Source organism: Amblyomma mixtum, chromosome 10 (assembly GCF_055824585.1).
Source record: "Amblyomma mixtum isolate Tamu chromosome 10, ASM5582458v1, whole genome shotgun sequence".
Classification (NCBI taxonomy): Eukaryota; Metazoa; Arthropoda; class Arachnida; order Ixodida; family Ixodidae; genus Amblyomma; species Amblyomma mixtum.
In genome coordinates, this window is record NC_143021.1 from 69,547,541 (window position 1) to 69,567,475 (window position 19,935).

The 19,935-nt window shown below is 50.1% G+C and overlaps 1 protein-coding gene across 1 annotated transcript; it reads left to right on the top strand.

Moving 5' to 3' along the window:
* Window positions 1-435: 435 nt before the first annotated feature.
* On the top strand, window positions 436-1,308 carry LOC149326056 (uncharacterized). The gene has a single exon (XM_089564459.1). It carries the CDS (start codon window positions 436-438, stop codon window positions 1,306-1,308), a length of 873 nt encoding a protein of 290 aa, XP_089420585.1.
* Window positions 1,309-19,935: the final 18,627 nt, after the last annotated feature.

Here is a 19,935-nt window from a genome sequence, read left to right on the forward strand (position 1 = left end):
ATTTGTCATCACTTAGTAATTAGTACTCAATTATATGTGACGCCACCAGTGCCACAGAAACAGCGAAGGTGGTGCGGAAAACGCTTCCGCCTCTACCCACTTTAGACAGTCAAAGTGCCGCCTGAATTTTTTATCGGATAGAACATTCTTCCGCAGTGTGCTTTACCTCGCGTTAGGGCAATAAACTATTTTCTAGTGTGCTCTGCCGTTGCCTATTTCGTCCGAACCTGCCGTGGCTGCGACTCTGTGCCACGGGTTGGGGAAACGTGTCGCATACGAGTAAACGCCTGCGTGTAGGCGGCACGGAAGCTCGCCTTCCCGGCTGGCTGGACGCAGAGTGACCCCATATCTTGGCGCCCAACGTGGGGCGAACTAGGCAATTGAGCAGTGTACTTACTTTGTTGGAGCGAACAACTGTCGTCGCCCTAACAAATGATGGCAGCTGATAGGCTTGACTTCCAGCCTTTGTTCATGCTGTCAGAGCTAACGGCACATAACCAGGGCTCCCTACTTGACTTGCCTTTGGAAGGTGTAAATCATGAGTGTTCCACGCGGAATAGCCGAGTTGCATCCCCTGACGCGTTGGCAGGACTTAGGCCTGGTACGGAGGGCACCACATCGGGCACCTCGCCTCACCGCGGCGCCGACAGTGAGGCACTCAGGCCTCATCATTCGACGCCATCAGCGGCTGCGCCCAACTCCGAGGCCGTTAGTCCGCAGTCATCCGAGGTTGTCTTGCAGAACGCGATACAAGTAATGCAGAGCCTAGCGGGTATCTTGGAAAACAGTTTGCAAGCCTCGGCCCAGGAATCACGTGTTAGGATAGACTTACCTACCTACACTGGGTACCGTGACAGAATGGGGGCTAATGAGTACCTCGACCGTCTGCTGCATTATCAGCAAGCGACAGGAATCGCAGACGGCGAACTGCTCGCGTGTGTTGTGCCTGTTTCTTTGACGGAGCAAGCGGCCCGCTGGTACCGACTAGCCGGCAGCCGAGTGAGGACAATGGAGGAGTTTAGCGCAAGCTTCCGCGACGAACTCCTTCCCGCGAACTGCGAGTGGCATTTGAGGAGAGAGCTGAAGCTCCGCACCCAGCACCCCGACGAGTCTTTTTTAGAGTACGTCCGAGCGATGGACGAACTGTATCGCCTCGCTGACCCTCGCGCCACAAACACGGAGAAAGTTGAGCGTGTCACACGACAAGCGCACCTGACTTTCGCGGCCTACCTGAGAGGAGGCAGGTTTAGAGATTTGGATAAGCTAGCTGCTGAGGCGAAGCGCATTTTCAGGGAGGCATCATATTGAAGAAAACAGCACTCGCCGAGGTCACATAGGAAAAGAAAAACATACAAAACATAAACACATTGTCGTTTCGGCACCGCTACGGGTGCCTTGTTCACAATGGAAATGAAACGAGATGGGCCGTTGCTTATGAAGTTAAGGTGTTACGTACAAAGTGCATGTATAGCCTGTATCAAAAGTTTGGAGCCCAGGGGGTTTGCTTCTGAGCCTCACCGTGTGGTTCGTGATGCATCCCCAGCGCTCCGAATTTCCTCTGGGTAAGACGATTTCTGGTTCTGCATCCTTCAATGGGTAGGACTTCCCAGAATGCTTCAGGAGTCCCACTGCAAGGCTAAGAAGTAAACCCCCTGGGCCCTAAACTTTTGACAAAGACTGTACATCTCGGGTAGATTTCCCCGCGTCCTGTTTATCGCTTCGCTTGTCATTTGGATGTGTAATGATTCCTTCAGTGGGCGGGTAGATGACAGTTTTTCCCTTTCCAGTATCCGTGCGGAATCCCAGTCTATCAGGTGGCCCGTTTCTAGAGCGTTAGAAGTCAGCAATACTTTGATTTGAGCTAGTTGGTTGTAGCATAACATGTTTGCGCAAAATGCGTACTGGCGCTAAAAAACGAAAACTCAGTTGGAAGTTGGCGCCAGTCCCGTCCTGTTGTGTGTGTTGTCTTCGTTTTTTAGCGCCAGTACGCCTTTTGCGCAAACATCTCAAGTTACAAGTCACTTTTTTTGTTTTTTATGTCACGTTGGTGTTCCTTCAATCGTCTTCTGAAATCGCCAGTTTCGCCTATGTAGGAAGCGCTGCAATCTTTGCAAGGAGTTTTGTAGACGACGCCAGGGTAGCTTGTCTTCTCCAAAGGGTCTTTCACCCGTACCAGATAATTTCGGAGCTTGCTGGATGGTACATGAGATACTTGGACGTCGTAGGCAGCCAATATCCTGCATAAGGTTTCGCTGACACCCTGGACATAAGGAATGACAGCACGCTTTTTCTTTTCTCTTCTTTCTCGGGTTGGTGGGGCTGCAGCGCGTAGTTCTTGCGAACGGAGGACTTTGGATGGGTATCGTCTTTAAGGTCTTTCCGTATGCGGCTCAGTTCACCGCCTGTTTTTCTTGGGCTTGAGCAAATCCTGAAGGCCCGATTAAAAAGTGCCGAGGCAACCGATCGTTTCTGTCCTATTGGGAGCGCTGAATGAAAATTCAGATATTTACCCGTGTGGGTAGGCTTCCTGTATACCGCCTGTTCCGTATTCATCTGTCCGTGTTAGAAAAATTTTGTGCGCAAACTACTGTACTATATGGGCTCAAACGCCGACTACAAGGTAGCTTATAAAGGTCTTCGTCTTTCGACAAGTAAGTTAACATCTAAACTTGCCTGCATTTTCAGGAATCGGCGAAAAACTGCATTCGGCTGCGGCAGAACTTTTGATCCAGGCGAGCAACGAAGCCATTATGACAGGCTGCGCCATCTGGCGAGCGGTGAGGCAACCGATGTCACGGCTTGGGGAGGTGGGGAGGGAATGCGCACCTCACGCGGTTTCTTCGAATGTGCGTGTCGTCTGCTCCTTGAAATTAATACGATCGGAAAGAGATATCATTCTTCTTTCTAAAAATAACCCAGAACAATGTTTAAAATAGCATCCAAGACGCGAATAAACGAGAGATGATCACTTCTGTTTCCAATCTTGTTTTCAATGCCGTCTGCTTTCGATGGTTCGGTCCGGACGTTACGGGAGCTTCGTTTTAGCCCTGTGGTTTGTGTTCGTGCTGTGCGGAAAATAGCGATATGCCGTCGTACTCCATGACGAGAAGGCTGCTGCTGTAATGTGGCTTTCCGAATCTAAGTAAATTCACTTCGTCCGTCATATGAATTCAAGAAGAAGTTCCGCCGTCGTCCGCCCTCTGAGAAAGCAGTGCAAAGATGGCGGAAAAGCTTCGAGGAAAAGGGAACGGTGCGACAAAGGCAAGGCGCACAGCAGCATAGCAAACGCTGTTGAAGGAGCATTTGCATCGGACCCGCACTTGTCCTGCAGGTGCGCTGCGCTTTTGTTCGGGGTGTCTTCGTCAACGATCAGCCGCGCACTTACAAGTAAGGGATACTACCCGTACAAACTGCAAACCGCACAAGAGCTTTCGGAGCAGGACACGGAGCGCCGGCTCGTATTCTGTAGAGAAGAAAAGCAAAGAATTACGCAGGTAACACTTGCTGCTGGGCTAGTCGGTGCATTATTCTTCGTACAAAAGTTAGCGCAAAACACAAGGCACTCACAAGAAAGGCGGACAGGACAACGCGCTACTGATAACTGATCCTTATTGAAAAGAAACACGTAATATATAGGCACACCGTCACACCACCTATCAGCTGCAGCAAACGTCATAAAAGCGATAAAAGACACAAAGACTAAAAACACGACGTAGCTAAAAACGATAAAAAGCGGCGAAAGAACATTAAAAGCATGACACCTGGTGTATAGGGCCAAAGAAACATGACTGAATGGAATACAACAGGATGATAACAAAACGATATTGCGTAAAAAACGTAACAAATGCAGTAAAAATACACGTGAAGCAAGAAAACTCTGGTAAAAAAGGCCTGTGCACTGAACACTTCAGATTACATTGAGGGGAAAAAAACACATGTACACATGCTCGTACTCAGGAAGACCTTTCTAAAAAGCATTCTTCAGTTTTGTACAAGAAGATAGATGCATCGCTAACAGCATTTATGTCCTTTTTTCTGATCAAAAAAGCTTCTTTTAATTCAAGGGACACTCGATCATGGCCTCTACCTAAACCTAAACCTGGCCTCTACCTTTCTTTTTTTTACTGCATTTGTTACGTTTTTTACGCAATATCGTTTTGTTATCATCCTGTTGGATTCCATTCAGTCATGTTTCTTTGGCCTTATACACCACGTGTCATGCTTTTAATGTTCTTTCGCCGCTTTTTATCGTTTTTAGCTACGTCGTGTTTTTAGTCTGTGTCTTTTATCGCTTTTATGACCCTTTACATCATTCTGACGTTTGCTGCAGCTGATAGGTGGTGTGACGGTGTGCCTATATATTGCCAAAAGAGCTACTACTGGGGCTAGTTGGAAATACATTCTTGAAGGAATTGGTGAGCGCTAAAAAACCACGGAAAAAGGACGAACACACAGGACGAAGCGCTTTCTAACAACTGTTTTGATCTCAAAAGGAACATGACTGAATACACACATTTGACGTCTTATCATGCACAGAAGAGGGAGGTACGCACGCGCTGACAAGAATAAAAATGAAGGAAAGAAAGGAAAACAGGTAAAAACTACGCGCGCTTACAACAGCCGAAGATTGCTATTCCTGAGATAGGTTAATTCAGTTTCCCCTAACATGACCGAAGGGGAGCTGACGCATTGCTTATCCGGAGCAACGTGCATTGCGAAGGATTCGATAATTTCTCTTTCCCGTCTGTTTCGAGCCCTACCTATAACCTTGGTGTTTTTTAGCAGTGGTATGCATTTACAGTGGGCACAATGAGGTGCCAGATTCCCGGATTTTGCAATTTGTTCACATAATCTTTCGTGTTCACGGAGCCTCTTGTTAAGGCATCTGCCCGTTTGCCCAACGTAAGTTCGTTGGCAGCTGAGTGTAATGCTGTAAATGACGTTTTCGTCACACTTTACATAGGTGTTTTCGTGTTTGATATTGTACCCAGGCTTCTTTTTGTGGTCTTAAGTCTCGTTTACCTTTTTGCACATTCCAATGAGCTTATTGGGAGCTGAGAAAACCACCTGGACTCCGTACTTGTTGGCTGTCCTCCTTATTCTGTGGGAGATATTGTGAACATACGGCATCACGGCAGGGCGTCCCTCGTAGCTCATTTTCTTAGTTTTGTGGGACCCAGTAACTTCTCTCAGTAAGCTTTCAGCAATGCCGCAAAGTAACTGCTCCGGATAACCGCTCTCCTTCAATCGGGAGACCTGTTGGTCTACGCTGTGCATTATCACGGAGCGCTGCCTTGAAAGCTGTGGAAGAAAGTATTGAACACTTCGGAGTTGTCAGGTTTCAAAACCACTGTGGAATGAATGTCAACTGCTTTCTCGAATTGATTGAATGCTACCTATGCTCCTTGTACGTAGAATTTGAAGGTGAATTGTTTTTGCAAAAGGGAGGCATAAGTATTGGATCCTGTTTGGCGCCTGTGTTGTCCGACATTTTCTTGGCACAAGGTAACCGGAGGATATCGAGCACCTTAAATGCACATAATGTCTTAACTTGCTTTAGGTAGGTATGATGATGACTTGCTTTGCCTTCCCAACAGCCCAATTGATTCTATAAACGCGGAAAGCATTCTTAATGAATGGAAGATAGCTTTTCCTGGCCTCAAGTTCACTTCTGAAACCCCAAAGGACAGTCAGATTAGATTCCTAGACCTGCTGGTGACTTGCTGCGACAATCACACTTGCTGGGCTTACAAGCCTAGAGCAGAAAAACCGCTGCTGCGGTTTGACTCCGGTCATTCCAGAATTGTAAAGCGAGCTGTAGCTACGTCTTGCCTGAAACTAGCTATAAAGAAATCTTGCCCCCACTTGATAATTCACAGCGTAGACCAACAGGTCTCGCGATTGAAGGAGAGCGGTTATCCGGAGCAGTTACTTTGCGGCATTGCAGAAAGCTTACGGAGAGAAGTTACTGGGTCCCACAAAACTAAGAAAACGAGCTACGAGGGACGCCCTGCCGTGATGCCGTATGTTCACAATATCTCCCACAGAATAAGGAGGACAGCCAACAAGTACGGAGTCCAGGTGGTTTTCTCAGCTCCCAATAAGCTCATTGGAATGTGCAAAAAGGTCAACGAGACTGAAGACCACAAAAAGAAGCCTGGGTACAATATCAAACACGAAAACACCTATGTAAAGTGTGACGAAAACGTCATTTACAGCATTACACTCAGCTGCCAACGAACTTACGTTGGGCAAACGGGCATGTCGTACACGACCTCGCTGGCTCTCCCCTTTGTACTTCCCGCGTGGCTCGCGCAGTGCAGCAACAAATGCGGAAGCAATTACCGGCATGGGGAGGACGCCACTTTGGAACGCAGCCGTGACGCCTCGGGCAGAGGGCGCGCATGCGGCGTGGCCTTGCCGTCCCGAAAGGGGTGGTCTCCCTCCCACCGCGACTGATCAAAGGACCGATCCGCTGACCGATAGCGTTGTAGCCATGCGGGGAGGTAGACAAAGGTCTTCCGGTTGGACGCAGCACGAGAGGGTGGCCGCCTTGAGGCAGTTACGCACGTGCATGCACTTAAAAGTGCGTTCTTGGGGGAAGGCGAGGGTGTTGCGTGGAGAGCGTTTTACGAATGTTTTCTTGATTTGATTATTTATTTATTCGAGCCCTGGTTTCGAGGCTATGCCCAACCCACAGAGCCGTGGCTACTGCGAAATTAAGTAGCGATTGGTTGATCAAAGACTGGGGCGGGTCAAGAGAAATGACCGCCCCAGCGCCTTTGTTTATGTAAGAAATAAAAACGGAAGGAAAAGCCAGGAATGGCAGTCGCAACGAGGCTCCGTGCTTAGCACGTACGGAAAACTTCTAGGCTCTAACCGAGACCGCCGGTCCGGTCGATGAGTAAGATTTTCCGAAGTCGTATCTCTGTGTGAGATAAGTCGCAACGAGGCTCCGTGCTTAGCACGTACGGAAAACTTCTAGGCTCTAACCGAGACCGCCGGTCCGGTCGATGAGTAAGATTTTCCGAAGTCGTATCTCTGTGTGAGATAAGTCGCAACGAGGCTCCGTGCTTAGCACGTACGGAAAACTTCTAGGCTCTAACCGAGACCGCCGGTCCGGTCGATGAGTAAGATTTTCCGAAGTCGTATCTCTGTGTGAGATAAGTCGCAACGAGGCTCCGTGCTTAGCACGTACGGAAAACTTCTAGGCTCTAACCGAGACCGCCGGTCCGGTCGATGAGTAAGATTTTCCGAAGTCGTATCTCTGTGTGAGATAAGTCGCAACGAGGCTCCGTGCTTAGCACGTACGGAAAACTTCTAGGCTCTAACCGAGACCGCCGGTCCGGTCGATGAGTAAGATTTTCCGAAGTCGTATCTCTGTGTGAGATAAGTCCTAAACAGGCTCCGTGCTTCGCACGTACGGAAAACTTCTAGGCTCTAACCGAGACCGCCGGTCGATGAGTAAGATTTTCCGAAGTTGTATCTCTGTGTGAGATAAGTCGCAACGAGGCTCCGTGCTTAGCACGTACGGAAAACTTCTAGGCTCTAACCGAGACCGCCGGTCGATGAGTAAGATTTTCCGAAGTCGTATCTCTGTGTGAGATAAGTCGCAACGAGGCTCCGTGCTTAGCACGTACGGAAAACTTCTAGGCTCTAACCGAGACCGCCGGTCCGGTCGATGAGTAAGATTTTCCGAAGTCGTATCTCTGTGTGAGATAAGTCCTAAACAGGCTCCGTGCTTCGCAAGTACGGAAAACTTCTAGGCTCTAACCGAGACCGCCGGTCGATGAGTAAGATTTTCCGAAGTTGTATCTCTGTGTGAGATAAGTGCCCTCTAAGTTACAGTACTTGAACGTCTGTGTGACTTCACGCTTCTGCAACTGAGTTTGCCTTGTATATACTCTGTAAATATAATTTCCCTTTCGTACCTTCTGCTTCTGTACTCCTGTGCTTCAAAACACCACCGAACAACTCACGTTTGGAGGAGGCTGAACTCCCCCGAAGAAAAGCAAACGAACCTGAAGAAAGAAAGAGAATTTACTGGGCAGATGCCTTAACAAGAGGCTCCGTGAACACGAAAGATTATGTGAACAAATTGCAAAATCCGGGAATCTGGCACCTCATTGTGCCCACTGTAAATGCATACCACTGCTAAAAAACACCAAGGTTATAGGTAGGGCTCGAAACAGACGGGAAAGAGAAATTATCGAATCCTTCGCAATGCACGTTGCTCCGGATAAGCAATGCGTCAGCTCCCCTTCGGTCATGTTAGGGGAAACTGAATTAACCTATCTCAGGAATAGCAATCTTCGGCTGTTGTAAGCGCGCGTAGTTTTTACCTGTTTTCCTTTCTTTCCTTCATTTTTATTCTTGTCAGCGCGTGCGTACCTCCCTCTTCTGTGCATGATAAGACGTCAAATGTGTGTATTCAGTCATGTTCCTTTTGAGATTAAAACAGTTTTATTTATTTACCCTCAAGGCCTAGGAGGCGTTACAGAGGGGGTGGGTACAGGGGTTGAACAAAATTTCAACAAAGCAATTTGGAGAAAAAAAAGAGAAAGCACACGCGTACAGGCACTCCTGCTTGGGCAGCACTGCTGCCCGCAGTATTTGGAAATAAATAAAAACTGAAACATATGTTGCAGGGCTTAAGAAAAGAAACAAAATGCTCCAGACACAGCAAACAAGTGACAAGAAAAAACATTGTTAGAAAGCGCTTCGTCCTGTGTGTTCGTCCTTTTTCCGTGGTTTTTTAGCGCTCACCAATTCCTTCATCTATATATTGCGTGTTTCTTTTCAATAAAGGATCAGTTGTCAGTAGTGCGTTGTCCTGTCCGCCTTTCTTGTGAGTGTCTTGTGTTTTGCGCTAACTTTTGTACAAAGGACAAAGAATTACGCAGGATGGTGGCCATCTGCAGTTTTTGCTCTTCACGGATGAGGCAGTTTTCCACCTGGACAGCAGCCAAAATGCAAGGCGCAGGAAAACCCTAAATATTGTAACGGAAAAAGGGGACAGGTCGCTAACCGGCAGAATACAGCAAGCAGCCAGCTAGCCAGCGCGAGACACTTCAACGTCTTCGAAGACACTTCAGCGCCACCTGAGAACGCCGCCGCGGTGGCTCAGTGGTTATGGTGCTCGGCTGCTGTCCCGAAAGACGCGGGTTCGATCCCGGCCGCGGCGGTTGAATTTCTTTGGAGGTGAAATTCTAGAGGCCCGTGTACTGTGCGATGTCAGTGCACGTTAAAGAACCCCAGGTGGTCAAAATTTCCGGAGCCCTCCACTACGGCGTCTCTCATAGCCTTACGCTTTGTGACGTTAAACCCCATAAACCAAACCAAACCAAACCAATCACCTGAGAACACCAGGTGGCATTACTCCCCCTCCCAAAAAAAAGAAAAACAAAAGCGGGGTTGCAGCACGGGCAGTGGAAAGAGAAAAAAAAACAGCACAAGCACATAAAAATGTACAAGGGAGGTGGGCGAAGGTGTCCCACGCGAAAACTAGCGGAACACTGAGCGTACTATCCATTACCGCGTGAAGTAGGGTTTCATGCGGACAACGTGCACAACCTCAGAGTGGGGTGGACGACGCTGAGGCTGCACAGTCCCGTCAGGAAGAACTTCGTAGGTCACTTCGGTGACGCGGCGCAAAACTCGGTACGGTCCAAAGTAACGGCACATCAGTTTTTCAGACAAGCCTGGGCGGCGTACCGGGGTCCACACCCAAACTTGGTCACCGGGATGGTATTCGACGTGTCGATGACGGAGGTTGTAGCGGCGCGCATGCGTGCTCTGCTGCCGCTGAATGTGAACACGGGCAAGTTGACGTGCTTCCTCGGCGCGCTGAGCGAACTGCTCGGCGTCTGGCGTGAGTGGGTGGTCATCAGTGCAGCATGGAAGCATTGCATCCAGCATCGTCTGAACGTCACGTCCGTAGACCAGACGAAATGGTGTAAGTCGGGTCGTCTCCTGGGTGGCCGTGTTGTAAGCGTATGTGACGTACGGGAGAATCTCGTCCCAGGTTTTGTGCTGCGAGTCTATGTACATTGCGATCATGTCGGCGATCGTTCTGTTGAGTCTCTCTGTGAGCCCGTTCGTCTGTGGGTGATAGGCAGTGGTTTTGCGATGGTTCGTGTGACTGAGCTCGAACACGTCGCGCATGAGCTGTGCCGTAAACGCCGTACCTCGATCAGTGATTACGTGGGACGGTGCGCCATGACGCAGCACGATTTGTTGCATAAAAAACTGGGCGATCTCAGATGACGTACCGCGCTGCACCGCCTTAGTTTCCGCATACCTTGTTAAATAGTCGGTCGCGACTATGATCCATTTATGACCGGCCGATGACACAGGGAATGGGCCCAGAAGATCGATGCCGACTTGATCAAAAGGCGTCCGAGGCGGTTCAATAGGTTGGAGCAAGCCTGCTGGCTTGAGAGGAGGCGCCTTACGACGTTGGCAATCGCGGCAGCCTCTGACGTAACGCTGGACGGCGTGAGAAAGTCTGGGCCAATAATACGCCTGGCGCACGCGTGCAAGTGTGCGGGCAAAGCCCAAGTGGCCGGAGGTCGGCTCATCGTGACAAGCAAGAAGGATATCGGCGCGGAGATCTGCCGGAACGACGAGGAGGTGCGCTCGGTCAACAGTGCTGGAGTTTTTCTTAAACAAAATGCCGTTCCGCAGACAGTAGGCCGGCAGGTTTCTAGAAAATTGTCGGGGGCCCTCCGGATAATCAATGATAGGTCTGGGTCAGCGCGCTGTCGGCTCATTAGGTCTAAGTCGCTGACAACTCCAATAACAGTACCTTTTGCTGGGCTAGTTGGTGTGACATTGTGTTCAGAAAAGAAAAAACAGCGCTAAATTCTACACAAACCACACAGAAAGACGGACAGGACGGGCGCTGACTCCAACTAAGTTTATTGAAAGCCACATGTAGCATATATATAGCCCGAAGAAGGTGAACGCATGCGCATTCCTTACATGGCAACAACACCCACACACACACAGACGATAACTTCTCATAATCGCGTATTTTTTAACAATCTGTGCTCACTTCCTCGTAGGGAAATAGAAGTGGTGATGACGCACATGCCACCCCTCTCTTTGATAAAAAAGGCTTCTGCCAGTTCGCGAGCTAATCTATCTTTACTTCTGGTTAGAATTTTAATCTCTTCAAGTCGTGGTGCACAGTGCTTTTTATTTTCATCAATGCAAGAGCGGCAATGGGCGGGAAGGTTTTCGAACGAATCCGATGCGTTCCCTGTGTTCCCCGGCACGCTCGTTGACGCAGCGTCCGGTCTGACCGACGTACACTTTGCCACATGTAAGGGGGATCTCGTAGACCACTCCCGTGGCACACCTCACGTACGGCTTTGAGTGCTTCTTCCCACACCCAGATGTGGCTTTCGCACCGCTGTTAATCTTGGGGCACATCTTTGCCAATTTGCAGGGGGCGGAGAAGACCATGGGGACTCCGTACTTGTTGCCAACTCGTTTTAAATTGTGGGACACCTTGTGCATATATGGTATCACCACTGGTCTGGCTTCACCGAAAGGTTCTTTCCTCCGTTTCCCCTTTGGCTTGCCCTTAAGTTTCTGCAGCAATGCCTCGGTTACGGCAGCCAAGACGTGGTCAGGGAACCCTGCTTTACGCAGTCTGTTCACCTCGCCCTCGAAGCTCTCCCGCATCATGTGAGAGCACGACTTGAGGAGTGCTGATTCCATAGAAAGGGTGGCGATAGCCCTCTTGACAGTTTTGGATTGAGCCGAATCATACTGTAAAAAATCTTTCTTGGCCCTGGGCAGGTAGCGCCAGCAAACACTTCCGTCCCCCAGCTTAATATTAAGGTCCAAAAACTGGAGGCGGTCCTGTTCAGGAAGCTCAAATGTGAAAGAGAGCCCCTTCCCATGTTGTCCGAACATTTCTAAAATTTTTATGGCAGTCTCCTCATAGCGGTCTGTGTCATGTCTCTTTAAGATCACTAAAAAATCATCAACATATCTAAAAATCTTTAGGACAATTCCGTCGTCAGTTAGTGATGCCAAAATGTTGTCAATGGATGCGAGAAAAATGTTACATAAAACTGGCGCGACACATGAACCGATGCAAATGCCCTGGCGTTGTAGGAACCGCCGGTTGTGAAACTGGATGAAGGTGGACTTAACATAAAACTCTAAAAGAGACATAAAATTATCAACACTCACCCCTGCCTTATTTTTAAATGCAATAGTGCCGCTTGCCTCAATACATTGTCGAACAGCAATGAACAGGTCGCTATGGGGCACAGAGCAAAAAAGGTCTACAACATCTATAGAGAAGGCGTAACCAACCTCCTTTTCCTTCTCCAACGCGCCCACCACTCTCTCCTCTCGTCCACTCTCGTCCTCCATGCTATCATCCGCTAACCCGACGGGTGCGCGAGAGAGTGCGTCAGCGTCTTCGTGCGTATGGCCAGATTTGTGCACAATGGTGTAGTCGAATTCTTGGAGGCGGAGGCTCCATCGGGCTAGGCGCCCCGATGGGTCGCGAAGATTGGCAAGCCAGCACAACGAATGGTGGTCGGTAACTACTTTGAACGGGCGGCCGTATAGAGGTACGGACGAAATTTCATGGTTGCCCACACAACCGCAAGGCATTCTTTTTCTGTGGTCGAATAGTTTGTTTCAGCTCGAGAAAGCGTGCGGCTTGCATACGCGATGACCCTTTCCACGCCACCTTGGTGTTGGACGAGTACGGCGCCGAGGCCGACGTTGCTCGCGTCGGTGTGGACTTCGGTTTCAGCCTTTTCATCAAAGTGCGCAAGAACAGGGGTTGTTAGCAGTCGTCTGCGCAGCTCGGCAAAAGCCTCCTGCTGCTCGGCAGCCCACACGAACTGTGTATCATTGCGCGTGACGTGGTACAGGGGTGCGGCAATCTTTGAAAAGTCGGCGATGAAGCGGCGGTAATATGCGCACAGACCCAAAAAACGTTGCACACTTTTCTTTGTTGCAGGAACAGGAAAGTTGGCGACGGCAGCAGTTTTCTCGGGGTCGGGCTTAACGCCATCGGCACTCACGAGGTGACCGAGAAACTTCAACTCTTTGTACCCAAAGTGGCACTCCTCTGGCTTTAGCGTTAAGTCGGCCGATCGGAGGGCATCTAATACTGTCCTCAGGCGTTCAAGGTGTTCGGCAAATGTTTCGGAAAATACGACGACATCATCGAGATAAACCAAACAAGTTTGCCATTTTAGTCCAGCGAGAACGGTATCCATCATCCGCTGGAAAGTTGCCGGCTCTGAACATAGCCCAAAAGGTAGCACTTTAAATTCGTACAGTCCGTCGGGTGTCACGAACGCCGTTTTTTCGCGGTCCCGCTCGTCGACCTCTATCTGCCAGTACCCACTCTTTAAATCAATGGAGGAGAAGTACTGGGCGCGACGAAGTCTGTCGAGCGAGTCGTCGATACGAGGCAGCGGGTAGACGTCTTTTTTAGTGATGTTGTTCAGTTTTCGATAATCCACGCAGAAGCGGAGTGTCCCATCCTTTTTCTTCACCAGCACGACAGGTGAAGACCAGGGGCTGCTGGAAGGTTGAATGATTCCATCTGAAAGCATCTCCTTCACCTGCGTTTGGATCGCCTCACGCTCCTTCGGTGAGATACGGTACGGCTGCTGATGGATGGGGCGGGCATCGTCGGGCGTAATGATGCGGTGCTTGAGAAGAGCCGTTTGCCGGACTTTCGACGAAGAAGCGAAACAGGTAGCGTATTCGAGTAGGAGGGCACGTAGTTCTCGCTGTTGAGTCACCGAAAGGTCCGGGCTGATGTCAAGGGATGGGCGCACAGGTCTAACAGCTTCGAACGCGAAACATTCAGAAACCTCCGCTAAGGGGTCGGCGAATGCGATGCCAGTAGCACGAAAAAGGTGCTGGGGCTCGTTAGAGAAGTTAGTCACCAGGAGCTAAGAGCAGCCGTCGCGGAGATGGATGAGACTTCGCGCTGATCAGATGCCGTGGGTGAGCAAAAGGGACAGGTTGCCCTCTGCGACCGCTGTCCCTTCACGTAGTCCGTCGCAGTGAACACTCACAAAAACACTGGCGCGTGGCGGAATCCAAACGCTCTCGGCGGATATTCGAAGGGCGGCGCGGCGTGGACAGTCCTCGGAGTAAACATCAGCTTTCTCGGTAGAAAATGTGACAGTGCGCTTTCGGAGGTCAATAATAGCTCCATACTCCCGGAGAAAATCAACGCCAAGGATGCAGTCACGGGAGCAGTCAGGTAGAACTAGGCAGCTGACAACAAATGTGGAGCTGCGAATTTGGACTCTTGCTGTGCATAGGCCAAGCGGAGTTACGACATGTCCGACAGCCGTGCGAATCTGCGTGCCGGACCATGGCGTCATTACTTTTTTAAGAAGCGCCGCTAGCTTTCCGCTTAAAATCGAAAAATCAGCGCCAGTGTCCACCAAAGCACTAACCTTATAGCCACCGAGAAGCACGGGTATATCCAACGAGAATCGATCTCCGAGTTCAGGTACTGTAGTCGTTGCCTTTAAATCGCGGTCGGTCGCTGTTCGAGTTGTCGGGGGGTCTTGTTCGCATCGATTACCAGCGGCCTCGCCCCCTGAGGTCGCTCTCTTTAGTTTTCCCGGCGGAGACTTGGCGACCGTCTCTGCGCCATCCAGGAGGAGATTTGGGGCTGTGGCGAAGGTCGGCGTGGTGATGGAGACCGAGACTGCCGCTGGGGAATTGTCGCCATGCGCTGCTGGGCTACGTAGTCCTCGATCTCCCGGGGTCGTTGACCTCTTGGTGGACGGGGCATGTTGATAGGGAACCCCTGCAGCCCAAGCTGTCGATACGGGCACTGGCGATGCAGATGACCGGGTTCCCCGCAGTGAAAGCAGAGACGCCGCCGATCTGGAGCACGCCACACGTCTTCCGCTGGGGCGATCGTCGATTGTCGATGTAGTACGTGTCGGGGTGTGCAGAAAACAGCGAGCCTTGATTGGACGGAGGAAACTGCGCCGAAGAGGGCGCAGGACGTTGCAAGGCTTCAGCATACGTTGGACGACGGCACTCCGACGGCACTCCGTTGACCCGCCGCCTTTAGGCGGCGGGTCAACGGAGTGCCGTCGAACGAAGGTCTCAAGGCTTGAACTTCTTCGCGGACGAGGCTAGCGAGAGAGCCGGCCGTCGGCAGGGGAGCACCGAAAAGCGCCTGGAGCTCTTCGCGCACAACGGAGCGGATCAGGTCGCGGAGAAGACCAGGGTTAGCCCCGAAGGCAGGAAGCGGCTCTGTAAGTGAAGCGGCGAGTACCGGCCGGTCGTAGGTGGTAGACCGCCGCAGGAGCATCTTCTCCATCGTGACCGCTTCCGTGAGAAACTCAGCAACAGTCCCAGGTGGACTGCGCACGAGGCCAGCGAAAAGTTGCTCCTTAACGCCGCGTATGAGTTGGCGCACCTTTTTATCTTCGGGCATGGCCGGGTCAGCTCGCCGGAAGAGCCGAGTCATATCCTCCACGTACATGCTTACAGTCTCATTCGGCATCTGAATGCGAGACTGCAAAGCCCGTTCAGCCCGTTCTCGACGATCCGTGCTGGTGTAGGTCTCCAGCAGGCGTCGGCGGAACTCGTGCCATGATGTTAGGGCGTCTTCTCGGCTTTCGTACCAGGTACGCGCACCATCCTCGAGACTAAAGAAGACGTTTCGAAGCTTGGCGGCGTCGTCCCACTGGTTGAATGAGGCCACGCGTTCAAACTCGAGAAGCCAGTCTTCTACGTCTTCGAGCTGACTGCCGTGGAATGGTTTGGGCAGTCGCGGATTCTGCAAGGTGTAGTAGGCTGCAGCTGGCATGGCAGGTCGATGGGTGGGTGCTCTGGCAGACTCCAAAAGCCCGTGTTCGGGAGGTAGGCCTTGGTTTCTCCGGCTAGCACGGTGCACGGGGGTGTCCACTAGCGAAGGACTGGAGCCCAGGGTATCCGGAGGAGTATGAGACATATACGGGGATCTTTACCCAGCGCCTACACCAAAATATGTAACGGAAAATAGGGCGACAGGTCGCTAACCGGCAGAATACAGCAAGCAGCCAGCCAGCCAGCGCGAGACACTTCAACGTCTTCGAAGACACTTCAGCGCCACCTGAGAACACCAGGTGGCAATATTTTACCGCAAGAAACGTGCAGTCCACACGCGTCGTCGCTTGGTGCGGCATTTGGCGGGAAGGTATCGTGGGGCCTTTTTTTTTTTCGACGACACAGTGACGGCCGATTCCTAGTTGGACATGTTGAAAAACAAGATTTTGCCCGAACTCGAAGGGCTTCACATGCAGAAAGAAAATGTGACATTCCAGCAGGACGGGGCTGCTGCCAGCGAGCGTCCGAAGTTGGCTGGAGCAAACTTTCCCCGACAAGTGGATGGGACGAGGTCAGGGTGTCGAACCGGAACCGAACCCGAAACCGGAACCGAACCGAACCCATATTTTTTTCGCCATCTTGGAACGGAACCCGAACCGGAACGATTCAAAGGAACCGTTCCGAACCGGTTCGGGACCCGGTTCAGCCCCACTTTTTTGCATCCCGGCATACTTCATGTTTGCGCACAAAATGAGATGATCTAGCGCATAGATTTACCCATCCGTAGCTCTCTGCACTGGGAAGTGCGAAAATGGTAACCAGTATATGCGACAGCCAACTTACAGGAAGTCTGGTGCCTGGGAAGAAGCCTAATTGACGTTTCTGTAATGTACTACCGCCAATTCTAAAGACTTGTACGTCAGGATTATGTGAAATCTTGAGTTATTACTCCTCACCTTTTACATATTTGCGTAAATATTTAATCAGGTTGTTAGGACTGCTCGAACTGAATAAAGTACTATAGACAACAAATTTTTCCTTGCGTGGTTTCGTCTTTCAGACGATGCGTTAGACATTGGGGTACATGGAGCACCCCGTGGTATCCACCAAGGACATAATAAATAATTTATATTTGAATTTCTCCTTGACCCTGTTTCGGTTTCACCAACATAACGGTGGCTGTGACGTGTAGTGGAAATTAGGTCGCTTGAGGGGAAATAAAACAGCAATATAACTGCTGATACGTCGTTCGTTGTAATTATAGGTCTTGGGGCCGCCGGCTTATTAAAGTGCTATAGTGAGTCTAAACAACGTATCAGCGTTTGTATTAGTTTTCCCGTGCCTCTCATGACCTAATGTTGAACTCACGTCACAGCCATCATTCGGTTGATAAAACCGAAACAACATGGGAGAAAAAAATATTTTCTAAATTATTTATTGGCAGTAGGGGAATACCACACGGTGAACCATGTATTCTAAATACTATGGCGTCATTTGAAAGGAGAAAACACGCAACAAAATTGGGTGTCTACAGTCATTTCAGCACCGATTGAGAATGCCTTCCTTTTCTTTGCGTCATTTCCCACAAATAGATGAAATATTAGCGCGAGGACCCAACAACATTGTGATGGTGGTTTTTGAGGAAAGGAAATGCCGCAGTAACTGCCTCACTTCTTGATGGACACCTGACCCATGGGTGAGAGTGAAAGAAGAAATAGAAACAGGCGCAGTAGGGAGGGCTCAGCAATAATTTCTACCAGCTGGGGATCCTTGACGTGCACTGACATCGCACAGCACACGGTACCTTTTGCGTTTTGCCTCCATCGAAACGTGGCTCCCGGGTCCGGGTTCGAACCCGGGTACACCGAATAAGTAACCGAGTGCCCTAACCACTGAGCCACCGCAGTGAGTAGTGCAACATATACTTTTGTAAGCGCTCATTGTCTCAGACAGCAGGTTCTAAATAAAACCCCTCACGATGGGTCTATAGGGCAATAAAGGGAAAAAAATTGGCACAATGGCTGTGGAGCTCGGCTGCTGATTCCAAAAATATAAAAACCAATGTGTTCTGTCGCACGTTGCAAATCCCCAGCTGGTGTCGTCAATCTGGAGCCCGCCATAACACCGTCTATCCTATAGCCCCAATGTCTACTCGACACGTTAAACCCGAAATATTGCTACTAGTGTTAACAAAAGGAGAATGTATAAATTGGTGCAGTTTCTTTCTTTTTTATAATCCGCATATTCTTGTGTGTGCGCGACGGAAATATGCAACGAAAGGCGGGCCCTTGGCAACGGTGGAGATGTACTAATAAGAAAAAAATTACATACCGATTGCACAAAAGGGCAATGCGGAAATACATGCGCTCGCTGGCATGCGATAGTGATTACGCCTAGAAAGATGTTGCGATGAAATGTAACTGCGATGAAGTGATTTCGTTATGCCGATTCGCTGAAATCGTTCTGCTTCTAAGAAAAAATATCTGCCAGTCGCCAGCGCGCGGCTCAAAGCCTCATGCCAGCATAACTCCCTTTCTCCGCCCGCATATGGAAATTCCAGACGGCGCACACGTCAAGAAAGGGGAACCAGTCAGGAGGTTGAACTTGCGCAGCATATTCCTCCTGCATTAAAGTGCACTGTTATGTGTACAGTGACCTCGTTGGACGCGGCGGTTCAGCGTGTTCATCCATCATGCGGGTTTTCCACACGCTAAACAGTCCTATGAACACGAAGAGTTCGCACGGAATTCCGAAGTTTGTCATCGCAGCCACAAATGTTATAATGAAATGCATGATCTCAATGGTTTTTTTAAGAGACTGCTTAAGTATGTCCTAAAAGAACACAGCATCGCGACAAAAATATCATTTTATTGCTCAAATTGATTCTCGTTGCTCGCACAGGTGGAAATGCACTGACCACGGCACAAACGTCCATTTGGCGTGAAGGTAATGTCTGTTGCAAAAGTTTACTACCCACCACACCATTAAAATAAACGGCGCGGTGGGCTGTAAACTTTTGCAACTGACGGTACGTCCTAACATGTAAGGCCCATGTCTGAAGCGTGAAAAAGGTTTTTGTGGCCGATTGAATCTACAGTCGAGCCCACTTCTAACGAACCTGACGGTCACGCGAGTTCAGTTCGTTATATCTGATGTTCTTAATAGCAAGTTGATTCTTCTTACAACAGCCCAAAACACTAAAGCCGCTAAAAGTGGCGTTTATTATAAAACTGCGGCCTACTTGTGCAAAGGAGAGCCTGTCGCAGCTCTTTCCAGGCTATCTAGGGCGGCCATTTAATCCTCGTCGAGACCTTGCTGCCAACTATCAAATTCAGGGACGGGGTATCACTAATCATGGATGAAGTGGGCATGGAAACTGGTGGCAGGTCGGCCACATAATCGAGATTCCTGGCAGTAGGGAGAGCTCGCGCTTGGTGTTGAACGTCTCCGTCAGAGCAGGAGCTTCTGCGATTTTGTGGTCCGCAGGAACGTAGTTATCCGAGGAACTATCTGGTCGGCTATGGATCCACGAAGCGCGTTGCCACAAATATGCATGTTCCTGGTCACACGTGTTTTCGAGCTTCTTCTACCGTACCTGGGTTGATGCAGCGACGAAGTAGCGCAGCGCTTGTGGCGCAGAATGCATCCGTTGCACTGTCCGCTGTATGACAATGCCTGCACATAGTAGCGGCGCTAAAGTTGGAGACGACTGGGCAGGCCATGCTTGCCACGTGACTGGCATAGCCAGCAAGGATTTCAGAATTGTGAAATCGTTGTTGTTAGTTGATCCGCGACCATGGTCAGCAGCTTCGCTTTCGACGATGCCCCTTTCTCACGCGCACCGCGCTTTTTCCATTCGGGATGCTTTGCCCAGCAACACGTAGGCAATGATTGCCCTCGTAGGCCATCGACGCGGGTTTGGCCGGCGGTTACTTACTATTTCAATAGAGAGTTATAGCATATCGTTACCGTGTTTACTTCACCGTTTACAGTGTTACCGGATGCCGGACTTTCCGGTTAGCGCTGCGCACGCCAGTGCCGCCTTTTAATTCCATGTCTGGGTTGACATGTTCTTTCCGGGGCGGTGTCCTGAAGGTTGAG

What these genes read in the sequence shown, in the direction of transcription:
- LOC149326056 (XM_089564459.1), top strand. Translation starts at nt 436, where the DNA reads ATGGCAGCTGATAGGCTTGACTTCCAGCCTTTGTTCATGCTGTCAGAG.